The sequence below is a fragment of the Pangasianodon hypophthalmus genome, chromosome 16, assembly GCF_027358585.1.
Source record: "Pangasianodon hypophthalmus isolate fPanHyp1 chromosome 16, fPanHyp1.pri, whole genome shotgun sequence".
In the NCBI taxonomy this organism is placed as follows: Eukaryota; Metazoa; Chordata; class Actinopteri; order Siluriformes; family Pangasiidae; genus Pangasianodon; species Pangasianodon hypophthalmus.
Window position 1 is genome coordinate 15078466 of NC_069725.1, and position 15242 is coordinate 15093707.

The 15242-nt window shown below is 41.2% G+C and overlaps 1 protein-coding gene across 3 annotated transcripts in view; it reads left to right on the top strand.

Annotated features, from left to right (window-relative positions):
* Nucleotides 1-668: 668 nt before the first annotated feature.
* soga1 (suppressor of glucose, autophagy associated 1) overlaps nucleotides 669-15242 on the top strand; it is a 44341-nt gene continuing 29767 nt past the window's right edge. Inside the window, exons 1-4 of one of the 3 annotated variants that reach the window (XM_026920485.3) lie at nucleotides 674-893; nucleotides 998-1838; nucleotides 3692-3916; nucleotides 11233-11391. In XM_026920485.3, coding sequence (XP_026776286.1) covers nucleotides 1020-1838; nucleotides 3692-3916; nucleotides 11233-11391 — 1203 coding nt within the window. In that variant the 5' untranslated portion in view covers nucleotides 674-893; nucleotides 998-1019. Of the gene's footprint in view, nucleotides 1839-3691; nucleotides 3917-11232; nucleotides 11392-15242 lie in introns of all 3 variants that reach the window. The other 2 variants (XM_026920486.3, XM_026920484.3) reach the window with 2 other exon arrangements.

Sequence of the window (15242 nt, forward strand, 5' to 3'; positions counted from 1 at the left end):
GCAGTGGGGTGTGTTGCCACCTCACAGCTCCTGGATTGTCGGGTTTGATCCTGAGCTTGGGTTACTGTCTGAGTGGAGTTTCTGTGCATGACCCATTGCCCACATTGATTTCCTCTGGGTTCTCTGGTTCTCTCCGACCTCTCAAAAACACGCTTGTGGTTAAATCAGCTACTGTAAATTGCCCCTAGGTATGAATGTGTGTGTGTGTGTGTGTGTGTGTGTGCATGGCTCTGGATCTACCACAACCCTGATCTGGATAAAGCAGTTACTGAAAATGAATGAAAATGAATAGCCTTTTGAAGACCAACATGTGTTGTTCTACAGTATAGTATATCTTGCATGATGCATGGGCCTACACTGCAGTACAGTAATCTAAGTAGGATCTAATCTCGGATGGATTTGAAACTCCTGCAGAAGGTCGAGATAACACTAGAAATGCTGGAGCTCTACATAAAGTCTCATGGGATTGACCTTTGGTGGAAAGGCAATCTGTAAAACTCCTGCAGGACAGCAGCTCATCCCCGGCATGTATTTAGCACTGGGGTCCAGCTTGCCTACAGGTAAGGTAAGAAGTGGTGATGGTGCTGAGGGTTACTGGTGGTACTGGTGTTACTGCTTCCTCCACAAGGCGGTGGTGGCACTACAGAGCTGTGAAGGCTGTGTTTAGCTGCTGGTCGTCACCACAGCCGCTATCTGGGCGGAGAGACAGTCCCACATTCACTGACTGCAGTTACACAGAGCAGAGTGGAAGTGGAACCGGTCAGGGAAAGAAAGAAGAAAAAAAAAAGCAAGAAGCGAGCACGAGTTGAAACGTGGTCCTAAAGCAGACAGTACAGAGCTTAGTCAAGCTTCTTCGGTGTTTCTATCTGCACCGGATTCACCTATTATTCAAGGTTGTTGTTGTTGTTGTTTGTTTGTTTGTTTGTTTGTTGCGGGCGCGGCTTTATTCCAGAGCTGAACCTCTGCCTCTCTACGCGGGGTTTTATTTCTCTTTCAGTCGGCACTGGAAAGCGGAATGAATGACCAAGACAAAGGTTGACGCCGCGTCCCCGACTCACTTCGTCTCGGTTAAGGAAAAGAGACTCAGGAGCAAAATGGAGACGGAAAGCGGGCGTGAAGCAGGAGACGGCGTGCAAGCGCAGGCGATAAGCCACGAGAAGAAGAAGCCGCACCGCGCGCCGTCGCCCGCGAGACCCAGAGACGTGCCGGGATGGTCCATCACCAAGATCCGGGGGGGGATCGGGGCGCCGACCCTCAGTGTGAAGCCGGGGGCCATCCATTTAGGGAGCCGTCTGTCCAGACGCAGCCCCGTTAGCGGGAAGGAAACAAAGGGTGAGAAGATGGGGAAGTCAGCGGGGAAATCGGCGCTGTCTGCACTCGGGGCTACGAAGAGTAGCGTGAAGCCGAACAAGGCCGCTCGGAGGAAAGTATCAGACGCCAGTATCGCGTCTGACGACCTGAGCAAAGACTCAGGCAAGGAGTCGGGCAAACTGTCGCCCACTGACAGCAGCTCCGAGCTCTCCGACTGCGCCTCAGAGGAGCACAAGCTCTCCACGGACGCGCTGAGCAGCGACACGGAGAGCAGCAGCCGCGGCGCTGGAGCCGAGAGTGAAAGCGCGCGCGGGGAGACGGAGAGACAGCGGCTCGCGCTCGGAGCAGACGCGGCGCAGGAAAGCGCGTCTCCGGGGGATGAGCGCTCCCTCACCTCGCTCGACAGCCGGATGCCCGCGAGCACATCTCTGGCCTTCTCCGATCTCAACGAGGACCTAACCGATGGCATGCACGAGGAATATCTCCGAGAAATCGAGGAACTGAGGTCGGAAAACGACTATTTAAAGGTAAAAGCGCGTGGCAGTAACTTCTGTTCAACTCAACCTGCATCTCTTATTGCATGATTATTACTGCAGTATGTATTTATGTGCACTCAGAGTGGAAGGTTGACACAAGAGCCTGTATGTTGTCCTTCTGCTGGATCACTCAGAAACAGTGGTGCACTGAATTTACTCTAATGCATGCATCATTTCCATGTTTTTAGTGCAGCAGCACAATTATTGCCAAAAGGAAGTAAGCTGAAAGACAAACGTGTTCATTATATAGTCTAGCCAGTTTTATTTGTGTGGAAATGGTGCACATATTTGAATTAAGTAAATGCAATGCATCACTTTTTTCCACTGATGGAGAACTGTACAAGTGAGTGTTTCCTATCATAAAGGGTTTCGAGGAGTTTTTTTTTTTCCTCTGACTATACAACTACCCACTGCAGAAGCCTTGAAGGTTTCCTTTTAAGTCCAAGTCTTTCCCCCAAACACTGCAAACACACCACTATGGGTTAGTCTTATTAGCAGCTTATTACGCCTCTTATAACGTTTAATTACCAGTGGAGTAGGCCAGAGAGTGCCATTTATCATTTCTGGAGGTAACTGTAAAATGGCCTCTCTAGCTGTCTGTTAGCTCCTGCAATATATTTTATAACCTAGTCTGTTTAGTCAAAATCTTATCCACACTGATACCAGTCAAACAGTTCATGCTAGCACTGTAGTAGTTAATCTGCTGTGAGTTGTCATTTATCCCATTGAGAAGATGATTTGTTATGGTGAGTGTGTAAATGACAGAGTGGATGATAAATGATGGCCAATTGTTCTCTAGTTCATATCCTCACAGCAGTCCACACACCGACCCACAATGCCGAGCGCTAGCTGCATATGTGCAGGCGTTAATACAAAGCACTTTGCAGGCAATAAACATGTCTTTGTGCAACTACGTGAAGTTCAACACAAGTATTCAGTTTCTGTATCCTAGTCATGGATAAACAGTGTTATAAGTCTGCTTAAAAGAAGAAAAGGTCTGTGAATTGTAGGCAGCATTAAGTTTAATTCGTTGGATACTGGTTTGTGAAGTATAATTTAATAGCTTATTCGTTGGTGCTTTAAAGCCCATTTTGACCCTTCCTCCCTCGTCAATTACACAGGATAATATTATATATAATATAATCTATTTTCTCTATTCATTCCTTATTATTAGTGTGATTATAGTAGCTGTTGTTTATAAGCACGTAGATCACATGACCCATGCTGCAGAGCCGACCTAGATTCACGTAAAACCTGTATACATTTACTTACCATGTACTATTATTCATCCACCTCTCTTAGCAGCCCTTTTGTTGACTGGTTCAGGTTGGTGATGTTTCCTAAACATTGCTTTGTTTCGCAAACCAGCAGCAGCAGGAGTAAATGGAACTAGACTGCAGCTGAATGGGCGCAAATAAAAGCACAAATACTAGTCTGATTGGATTACATGTCTTGCTCCTAATGAACTGAGATGGGACTGATACAGGCCATCTGGTCTGATACAGTTCATGGAACAATGGATCAAAATAACAGCACTTACATGCTTCATTAATCCTGTCTTATTTCAGCAGTTATCAGATTATAGAAGTGATAACGTAACAGTGTAGTACAAAACAAAAAGACACCTGGATTTCAATACAGTAATCAGGTTATGTATTAAAATAAATGTGAAGGAATTTCACATTAAACGTCACATCATTCTTCTTCAGTGGGCGATGTTGCAATGCAAATATATAGGCGTATGGCATATATATTTAGAAATAAATTTGATTGTTGACTGACATGTGCAGACCTGCAGTTACTCAAGGTGTGTGTGTGTGTCTGTGTGTGTGTGTGTGTATCAGGATGAGGTTGAGGAGCTGCGCTCAGAGATGCTGGAGATGAGGGACATGTACATGGAGGAGGATGTGTACCAGCTCCAGGAACTTAGGCAGCAACTGGAGCAGGCCAACAAGACATGTCGCATCCTGCAGTACCGACTACGCAAGGCCGAGAGACGCAGCCTGCGCGTGGCTCAAACCGGCCAGGTGGATGGCGAGCTCATCCGTACCCTGGAGCAAGACGTTAAGGTGAAAAACAGCGAGCACGAGTGGTGCCGCAGTGTGTTTGTCTGTTTATATAGTTTCTTTCTATAGTGTGACCATTAGGCATGTGGAGATGTTACATTGTCATTATTAGAAAAAAATATCAAACTTTTATATCATGGTTTATGATAGTCTCACAGTACTGTACTTACATTAATACAAATTTAGCTGCCTTTAAGTGAAAATAAACTTTGGTTAGCATTGCATTCAGAAATCCAGTCAGTGTCATAACATGCTGTGACTGCTAGTGAACTAGAACGGTTGTCTTTGCCAAGAAGGATATATGTAATGCTGACATTATCATTTTCCCGAATCTTAGGAATGTGCAAATGTTGACAAAAAATGCAGCCTCTTCCTTAATGCAATGCAGTGCTACTGCTGATCTTTTACATTGTTTGCAGTTACAATATTGTGTGTGCTGAATATCACTGTTTACACCACAGTGCTGCTGAATTCTCGATTCTGATTGGTTCAAAGGTGTTGATTAATTTTCTGTAACAGCACGCCTCTGACACTAGTGCTGGCTGTAATTCAAACCGGAGGTTTATATTAATGAGATCGTTCTAATATATTATTATTACTATAGTAGCAGCGAATACACAGGGACTTGTAATCTAAAGCTAATAATAATAATAATACAGAAAAATCCAACATATAGTTATTTAACAAAGAAACATGGTCGTTAAGTCCACTTATTGACCATGGGAGAGTCTTTAGGACCGAGGACTTTGCACTGTCATGGCAACTTGAGGTTTTTGATGTTATTAACTTCAAGAGAGAGGGAAGAAAAAGGCTGGGGAGGGAATGACTGTTTCAGCTGCTATAACGTAGGCGTTAAGAGGAACTAAGTTGACTTGAAGACATTCCACAACTATAAATGGTTAGAAGTACAACTTGTCATGAATTAATAAATTCAGCTGTTGTGGTATAAGAGACAGGAAACACCCTGGGACATGTTGTTATTGGAAAATAATCAGTTGTTGGGTGGTTATGCACCATCACACCACTCCTTTGTGGATTATTTTCCTATAACAGCAAGCCCTGTTGTGGTTTCTTCCTTACATATTGCAAAAACAATCATGTGCCTGAATTATTCTCTCATGAAACTCGCAAACGTACTCTCAGCTTTTTGGCTTGTCTGCTTTGTGAGAAACTGAGCTGTCTAACTGCAGTGACAGAAACACCAAGGGTCATTAATTTTTGCCTCATCCAGTGAACAGATCTTCAAATTTACTCTCAGGCTCTAACCAGGAGGAGCTCTTTAACAAGGCTTTTAAGAGCTTACGTTAATGGCTTACATGTGAAGTTATTTAGGCCTCAGTGTCTTGTGGCCAGGAGGACAATACTTCTTTTCTCAAGCCTGTCAGTAACGGAAGATTCAGGGATGATGTCATTCTCTTAAGCCACATCCTGCTACTGCCGAGTCTCGTTTTAAATAGCCAACATGTTCTTAGTAACACAAACAACAAAAGGAGCTGTGTCCCATCTTCAGCAAGGCTAACATGGCTGACATTTAAATCCAAATGATTTCAAGTCCATCCTGCTCAAGAGAGATTGTCCATGCTCCTGATTTAAATTGTGCTTAGCCAATCAAGAAACACTTGCCAATGGTTGGCACATGGATAAAATGGGTGTGTAAGAAGGATTTAAAAGTAAACACTCAGTGCGTGTCAGATTCTTTAAGTGCTAGCAGGAGTCTCCTAACAGTGGGCCAATTGTCTGTCTGTGCTACTAGTTACCAGTTCAGATTACACTGTCCTGCTGAGTGTTTGCTGTTTCAGCTGAGTTTAGACGGTGTTGTGGGACTGACGATGCCACAGAAAAACACTAAATCACTGGCCGTGCTGTGTCCGAAACGCTTTAAGGAAGCATGGTATTTACTTCTTGATTTATATTAACCCAGCAGAAGATAACGCTGATTGCCAGTTTGGACGTATTTCTTAGCTGAACTGTAAGATTTAGTCAGTTATAAAACACACTGCTGGTTTATAAATGTTTGTGTTACCCAGGATAATATATTGAACACAATTTTGATGTTTTTGAGGTTTTTGGGATATTTGGACACTTGAAAGATTGGCCACCAAATATCACCCCTCTATCAGCTGCTGTTTGGTACATTCTGAATGAATGACCACCAGTCACGGTTCAGCTGTGCTCTTGCATTACGTCTGTGTAACTGATGTTTTGTTTGATTTCGAATCGTGCCTTGAGCAGTTCCCACGTTTGGCTTTTTCCTGTCTTTTCACAGAGCACAAGATGATGTCATGTTATGTAGGTCATTAGGGAGGCTGTGAGGAGTGACGAGATACTTGGATTTTAGGAAAATCCCAGCACTCTTTGCTGCCCACTTATGCACTGAACTCATTTTTCAAACCAACAAGACACCCAGGCCCAGTACTGCTTAGGGAGAGAGAGACAGAGAAAAATACAACATAGGGAGAGAGAGAGAGAGAGAGAGACATGCTCTTTGTCTTCTACTTGGCTGTTGTGGTTTAGTGAATGTAGGTTGAAGAGGCACTGTAGATTTATCTGAAACTCTGTTGGCTGCAACCCTCTACAATTGAGGGCCTATCCTAGTGCAAAGAAAAATTCTCAAGATAATGGCTAAACTATGTAGGGGAGGACACGGAGAGCTACAATGGAAAAAGCTTTCCATGAGCCTCTAATTGGTGTTCCCTCCATGTCAACCAGCTCTCATTGACCCCAAACTCCATCCACGCTTACTGTCTTTACTTTTGCTATCTAGGACAAGGTTCTGAAAAATGGATATGGAAGTCATCCAGTCAAACCAACTACCAAAAGGCTTAATATCTGTTTTGTGAATCAGTGAAGGTTCCAAGTAGAAACAATGAGGTCTTCAGTACACAGGAAAGAGTGTTAAATTAAGAATGTTAAAAAAAATTACATAAAAATGGATGATGTAAAAGCAGAAATGAAAAATTAAAGCCAAATGCTACCACTCAAAAAGCACCATCAGCTGTCACTTGAGCCTGTAAAAGTGATTTTATGGTTAACACGGCAGAAGCTATATTAAGCTGTTGTTGTTGTTGTTGTTCCTCTTTTGGCTGCTTCTGTGAGGGGTCGCCACAGAGGATCGTTGGCCCACGTATTTGATTAGGCATAGTTTTTACACTGGATCCCCTTCTTGACGCAGCCCTCCCCAATTTTATTCAGGCTTGGGACCGGCACTGAGACGCACTGTTGCATGCAACCCCAGTAGCTGGGGTCGGTTCCCTGGCCAGGAATCGAACCCAGGCCACAGCAGTGAGAGCACTGTGGCCTAACCACTAGTCCTCCAGGGACCCCAGAAACTATATTAAGTGTTTTTAAAAAAAAAAAAAAAATTTAGGTTAACAATCATTGTAACAAAACTTTGGATGTTTAAGCAAAGACCAGCTAGCTACATATTAGCCATCCAAGTAAATTTAGCTACTTTTTGTGTTCTTAAAGCTGTGACATTGTTAGATTATTTTTAAATAATTGAGCTTATTATTTGCTCAGACTAGCTTATAAAACCAGCTAAACTGCTAATTAAATGACATCGTTGTTTTTGTTCATGATGTCAGTGCTGAAGTCGAATCCAAGGCTGGTATTTTTAAATGGGAAAAAGTCCCCATTTGGTCTGGAGCTTTAAATTTAAGTTACGTCTACAACTTGTAAAGTTCAAAAGGCTTAGCTGAGGTAATGGCTGATAGCAACCATCGCTAAGCAATAATAAAAACAAGGCCAAAAAAAATAGAATCTATCTACATCAGGAAAAGTGAGTGCCACCCCTCCCCCTTCCTCTTCCCCTTCCACATTCCACAGACAATGAGAGCCGCATCCATAATGGCTCATGTGCTGAGTTCACATGTCACAGTCAGTCCAAACATCTGACACAACTCATATCAGCGATGAGCACAGAGAAGCCTGGCAGCACAGGGACCCGGAAACTAAACACCATATTCTGCTGTCTCAGGCTTGTCAGTGCAAGAGTGCTACAATTAGCCAAAAGCAGTTTTTTTTCTTTGTCTGTAAAGGTACAAACAGTTGGAAAATGGCCAATGGTGTTGTTATAATTTGAAAATCATGTGAGTGTTGGATTAGTCATTTTACTGTTCCAAAGCAGCAGGTTCTAAAGGTTCACTCAAAAACAATACTGGATTTATATTATAAATAATTATACTGTATATATTATAAATATCAGAACACATGTGGTGGCCTGGGAAAACCCCTGACATGGGGAATTTTGACATTTTCTACTATATATAGTAGTGAAATTTGCACGCCTTACTGAACTGAAATATATTTCTCTTTTGCTTGTATCCTAAGCAGAATTAAAGTCATAGCATTTTAAACCTCCAAAGTGAAAAACAGAATGCATTTAAAGGTTTCATTTCAAATCCACTGAAAGACTTCATGGCCACCTCCACATTTATACCCTATTCTACTTATGGATAAACAGTATTGCCAAAAGATTAATTTGTTTACAATGGGAAATGAGTTATCACTTTTATTACCAGCATCATCCATATCAGTTTCTGTCTCATGCCCTGAGTTAAATGTTGCTCACAGCATTTAAATGCAAGCCTCATGGTCATTTCCTGACTCAACTGATCTCTGTTTGTGGTAACACAGGTTGGGAACCGCTGATTAATTCAGTCAGTTATGCTCTGTTGATTAAATTTCTTTTTGATCAGTCATTTAAACATTGTAAAACTTTGTTCTTATATTATATTATTATGTTTTATGTTAAATTGGATATAATATGTTACATATTATATGTTACATACAGCATATGTATATACACACAAATGGGATAGCGAGAAGACTGGACAGATGAATAGTTACAAATAAGTACTTTATGAAATCGATTATGTTATGATGAAACACTTTTTCTTTTTCTGTGTTTTTGGGGAATCTTTATTATGGAGTTCTGGAGAGTGCAATGAGCTGGGGTTAACTGAAGAGTAGTGCAGCTGGTTTGAGCTGGGTTTAATGAGTGAGAGTTGACCTCATACAGACCTACACAGTGAAATTCAGTTAAACAGCTGTTTTGTTAGTAGGGTGCTGGGTCAAGCAGGACCACACACATACACAGGCATCTCTTTGATCGCTAATTGCACCCCTTGGATTCCTGTTGTTGTTTATATGATACACACAGACAGCCGATTATGCCTCTGACTGGAGTAGGGTGGAGGAAACCAGACAAGGGAGGGAACAAGGCAGTTTTAACATCTCTAATGCCCCGTGATATAACACCTCCTTCTCACCTTTGAAACCCCACTGAAATCTGCACCAGCCCTTGTTCTCTCCTCCATCTTGGCTCTGCCTCTTTAATCCACCCCCAGGTGTCCTCCGCTTTACCATATCAAAGCAGCACCTTTTAGGAGTGTTAAAGCTGGCAGACAGATGCAGGTAGGTGGTGACAGACAGGGAGGCAGAGAGTTCAATGCAAATAAATCATCGTAGCTACTTACTTACTTACTCAGAGGACCGTTAAAAAGATGATGTGAGGATGCATTTTGATGCATTTCATATTTTTCATTTTGTTTGTGTTATAAATAAAGCAAATGTAACGAAATAATACAATTAAAATATTATGATATTATTGTTTTAGATTTACAGCTTATTTATTGCATTCTATTCATGAAGAATCATGATAAACACTGCCCCTAAAAAGCAATAGAAAGTGTCAAGAACAAACTCTGAAGGCTTGTATAATGAATAAGAAAGAGCATTGATTAATACTAACATAGATGACTCTCTGTGTGTAGCCAAAGTGCAACCAAGAGCGCGACTGTATAGACGGGACAGTACAAAGAGTAACTGGTGGAGTGTCAGAGATGAACAGAGATGGTTTATTCTGCAAAACAAAAATGGCAATGGATGTGAAGAAAATTAGAGAATGAATAGATGCACAAGTGAGAGGAGGCAGAGAGAAAGAGGCAAGGCAGGCTCTTGTATAAATTCAAGCGTGGTATGTGCACAGAGGGGTATTGTGGGTACCCAGCTGCTCTCTGGCCTTGATTCAGATTCAGAGCAGGGATTGGTCAGAGAGAAAGGAGAACCCCTAATGTAGTCAGACTCACAAATGTCCACTACGCTCTTGTCTTTTCAGCGAGAGCTGCCTTCTGTTGACTCCAACCCTCCTTATCACACACTCTGTCTCACCATCATTCACCTATTGGATCATTTTATAGATGAATATATAAAATAGCTTTGCTGTTTTTTTTATAGAAGGTTCCCTATCTTGCTTTTCGACAGGATAAAGTGATTACAGAAGATGGATGAAAGATGAATGGAAGTAACATATTCCAAAACATCAGAGCTTATTTTAACATACTGCTAATAGACTCCAGTTAACTACCATGTTTGTGTGTGTGCGTGTGTGTGTGTGTGTGTGTGCGACACTGATAACAGCCCTTCTTAGCATGGGTTTCTGATGGAAAGCTTATAACATACTCTTTTTCATGAGGGAGACAGTAATTCTACACCTACTGTTAGTCTACATCTCCTTAGTTCTGCTCTCCTCAACTAAATAACATAGAGCTCTAATTACAAGAAAAGTGGTTGCAATCAGAAATTAAACATGTATTAACAATGTAAAAATAATATTCAATTGTTATGGAGTTCTGTGTAAATGTTAAAATATCCAGCTGAAATGCTTTATTATGGTAAGATACCCTCAGCGAGGTCTTTCAAGCTTGTTCAGTAACAATTACTGCGGGAAAAGCTGTATTTCTTGCTTACGGCATTGCCAGGTTTTTGTACTAATTTGTTTCAACAACTAAAGAAGTGCCTTTTAATTTGTTTAAAAATTAGAAATTTGAACACCATGTGGAATGTCTTAACTAGGTAGAAATGAAGTCCCCTTTGTGTTAATATGGGCTAACATGTGGCCACATTTCCACACACATGCACACACACACACACACAGTCATGTGTGACTCAAAAGTCATAGGCCATTACAGTGTGCCACTAACTATAACAGCCTCTTCTACAGCTTGTGTTTCATGTCTGCAGTTGCACATTAGTCAGATGACCAACTTCCACTCGGTGTCATGAATAATAGCGACTGTGGTTTCTTTTGTTTAGACCACAGCTTCCCAACCCTGGTCCTGGAGAAACCCCTGTCCTGCACATTTTAGTGTCACATTTTCCCTGCTCCTAACACACCTAGTTCATCTAATCAGTTTATTAACAGCCCTCCCTGAGTTGAAGCGGATGTTAGAGCAGGAAAACGAGTCGAGAACCTGCGGTTTAGCCAGAAGATACAGTCTTTTTATATCTTTATGTCACATTCACTCTCTGCATTCCAGGTGGCCAAGGACGTGTCCATCCGCTTGCACAATGAGCTGGATGCAGTGGAGAAGAAGAGGAGTCGTCTAGAGAAGGAGAACGAGGAGCTGCAAGTGAAGCTCCAGGACCTGGAGGTGGCCAAGCAGGTTCTGCAGGCCGAGCTGGAGAAGAGCCGAGAGGTAGGACATGGGCCAGGCTTCTGAAACGTACAGTGTATTACTGTCTGCTGGTTTATCTGGAGGTATTAAAACTAACCGCTATTAAAAATAAAACTAAGTTAAACAGATCTTAGTGCATGATCTGAGGTTTATATGGAGTCAGTGTAAATTTGGTGATTTGTAGAGGGCATGATCAGTATTATTCTGGAAACAGGGAACATACATGTATAATGAAGCAGACTTGGAAGGGAAGTCAGGTTAAAGAGAGCTTTATATGAGCAGTTGGCTTTCACTTGACCGCAGTTTAACTTTTACACAGACCTTAAATATACATGGCTCAATAAGCATTTCAGATGTAGTTTTGCATTCTTTAGAGATTAGTTCATGGTGTGGTCAATATGGTTAGCTTAAGGCTTGTCTGTGCCTGAATATAGAGAGCTGCTGGTGTGTGTTTAGCCAGTGATGAGCTGTTGACTTTTGCAGTGTAAATGTCACGGAAGGGGAAAGACATTAATCGACTTTAATGGTAGACACACAAATGGGCTTTAATGGTGGACTCCTTCTGTGAGACATGAATGGTGTGTAACGTAGTTGTAAGGTTCTCCTGTATAGATATTTTCAGTTCATATTGTATGTTTGTGTGTGAGAGACAGTCAGTATGAATCAGTGTGATGGTTGTGGAAGTGAAACTGGTTTTTATTTCTATTGGAGAATGATTGATTGTATTGGAGTTTATTAGAGTTTATTATCTCAGAGGGGCAACAGAATGACTCATTTCTACCATCAATGAATGCATCACTGTAAGGGTTCATAGTTTACACGTTGATTTAAAAATCATTCTTTGACTGTTTTGTTTTGTTTTGCATGCTCAGATGCTCAGCTGCTGTTTGGCTGCACTTCTGCATGTGGGCTGGCACACAGAGCTGGCAAAGCCCTGATTGGATAAATTCCTGAGCTGGACTTTTCTACTGTTTACTGACCATTTGTGGTAGAGGACTTGGGCGTGTGTGTGTGTGTGTGTGTGTGTGTGTATTACAGAGTAAAGCTATCTGGTTACTCTAGTGATTATATTTAGTGTAAAACAAAGGGTTTGGGTTATTTTGTTAATGGAGTTTGCATGTTCTCCACATGTTTGGGGGGTTTCCTCCCCCAGTCCAAAGGCATTTCTAAAAAATTTTCTGTTATGAGTGAGAGTGTGTGTATTTGTGCCCTGAATTGGGTTGGCATCCTGTCCAGGGTGTCCCCCGCCTTATTCCCCGAGTCCCCTGGGATAGGCTCCAGGCTTCCTCTGACCCTGTGTAGGATAAGCGGTAGAGAAAATGGATATGTTGTTTTGTATTATATCTCAATATTCGTGTTGCTTTGGTTAGATTATACATTATAGTCAAATTATACATTACGAGGTGTCTAAAGTCTAATTATAAAGTCTGTATGTTTATAATTTTATGCCATTAAAGCATTATAAAAAGAGGTAGACAGAGATATTTATACTTGCTCTTAGATGAGCTGGAAGGTGGTGAAATATTTATCAAGAAATATACATAATGTGTAGTTCTGAGATGGTGCCCTCAAACTGAAGACTCCTTTACATTTACATTTAAAATGAATAAAATGTAGGGATGAGCTATGTGACTAAAAAGTGACATGGAGGAATTTTTACGGCTAGTGCTCCCTCTTTGCAGCCATAATTTTGATAACTTCAAACTATCAATCGGTGGCACAAAGTATCAGCACAGGATGCAATGCTTTTCATTCTGTTTAGACAGATGATCAACACACTGATCATCAACTTGCTGCACTTGCCGAAGGTCAATCAGGAAGAAGCACACTGCGCTTATTAAAAATGGCCTGCCAACCTCATGGCCTGTCATGCCAATGCTCCCACACACACACACACACAACCTTTAACTCTTGTCTTCCACTTTCTTACCATAGAGTCCTGTTTTCTCTCTCTTTTCCCATTCTCTTACTCTCTTCACTTACGTCTTACTCTGTTCCATCTGCATCAATCTTCCAGCTGTTAGAAAGCTTCACGGGGGATTTAGACAGGGAAGGAGAGCAGGATGGGGGATGTGAAACGTGTGTGTAAGATGGCTTGAGGCTGATATGGCATGGGATTTGGAGACAGACCTCTTGAAGCAATAATTGGCAGAGACTCAAATTTACAGTAAATTCCATTTTATCCCAAATGCTGTTAATCAGATATGTTTGGTATCACGTTTGCTTCAGATCTGCAGTTTGATATCTGAGGGTGACGTTAGTATTTCAAGTTTGTACAGGAAATACTAACGAATTTTGTGTTAGTCAACATGTAATGGTAGCTTGTAGACTCCAGTTTAGCATTGTGCAAACTGCATTGTGCAAACTGTAGCATGTGTAACTCAACCAAAGCAAGTTTAGATTAGATTAGATTAGATTCAACTTTATTGTCATTGTGCAGAGTATGAGTAGAACAGCCAATGAAATGCAGTGATTTAAGCATTAGGTTTGTATGAGGATAAACTAGTAGCTATGGTTGGTAGCTATATTAGCTTTGTAGCCTCAGAGCAGAGAAGAAAAACATCGAAAAATTATATAAAAATGTCTTGCTTGTCTAAATTTTGGGAAAATTATGTCAGCATAATTTTAATTTCTTTCATCAATATTTTTGCATTTCTGTTCTTTTAATGGGAAACATTCCCACAGGACCTGAATATATCCACATACACATCCACACACCGCACACCGCACACCACACACACAACTGCTAATAATTACCCATATATACAGGCATACCCGCGGGCTTCTGGTGATAGAGCTTGCATTAATATTTGGATAGTGCTATATCTGTTAAGGGCAAACCCTGAGAGGCAGCTCTGTACTCACCTTGTCAACCATTTTATCATTTTGGGAAGAGGACACAGTTCTCAGACTGACTTCAATGTTATTTATAACCTTCAGGAAGTTGCTGTTTTTGTTTTTCATGTAATTAGGGCCTACAGATTGAGAGAGGGAAGGGCCAGAGTGGAACTGATTTTCACTCATCTGCGCAGCACACTCACTTGGGCTGTCCACAATGACAAAAACCTTCAAGTTTAAACTCTTTTGACTATTTTCAAAGATATTGCACAGTAGGCAGCAGCTACAACACAAATGAAATAAATATATGCAAAATAAATAATAGACCTAAAATCAATATAAAAGGCTATAGCTAATTTCAAATGAAGATATTATCAAAATGATATTTTGACTAAGAGAATTCTGACTTTAATTTTTATGCTTAAACAGGCACTCTTACTTAATTTCCTTTTCACTGAACTGTTTTAAAATGTACTATTCTATTGATAAGCATACACAGTAGGCCACTAGCAATGCCTACTTAGGCTTCTCAGAGGGTACAAAATAGCAAATATCTGTCACACTTAGATGGCCACATAGCAATTTTGAAACTAACAAATCAGTCATTCATAAATAAATATTCCAGCAATGCTTTGAAAATTCTTTGATGCTAAAATAACTAACCACTAAACTGAAAGTAGCTTGAAGATGAAGGAAAGATGGGCTACCTAGAAATTGTAGCTTGTCAAGGTGTAAGCTTCTCATGATTTGTAAGCAGTAGAGTATCTCTGTAGGTAATTTACATTTATATTATTTGCACTGGGATGATCACACAACAGTCATTGTTAGAGTACCATTTATTATGCAGTGCTACACTGTGTGTGCCATAGATGCCTGTCTGAGCAGCTGCATCGCTATCATCTGCGCTTGTTGCTGTCATAATCAAGTTTGTAAGTTTTGCGTCTTGCTCTAACGCCTTTCTCTTCTTTAATCTGGCCTTTTCCGCTCCCCCTTTTCTTTTTTGCTGTCCATATTGATTAAAGGCTTAGAAGGCG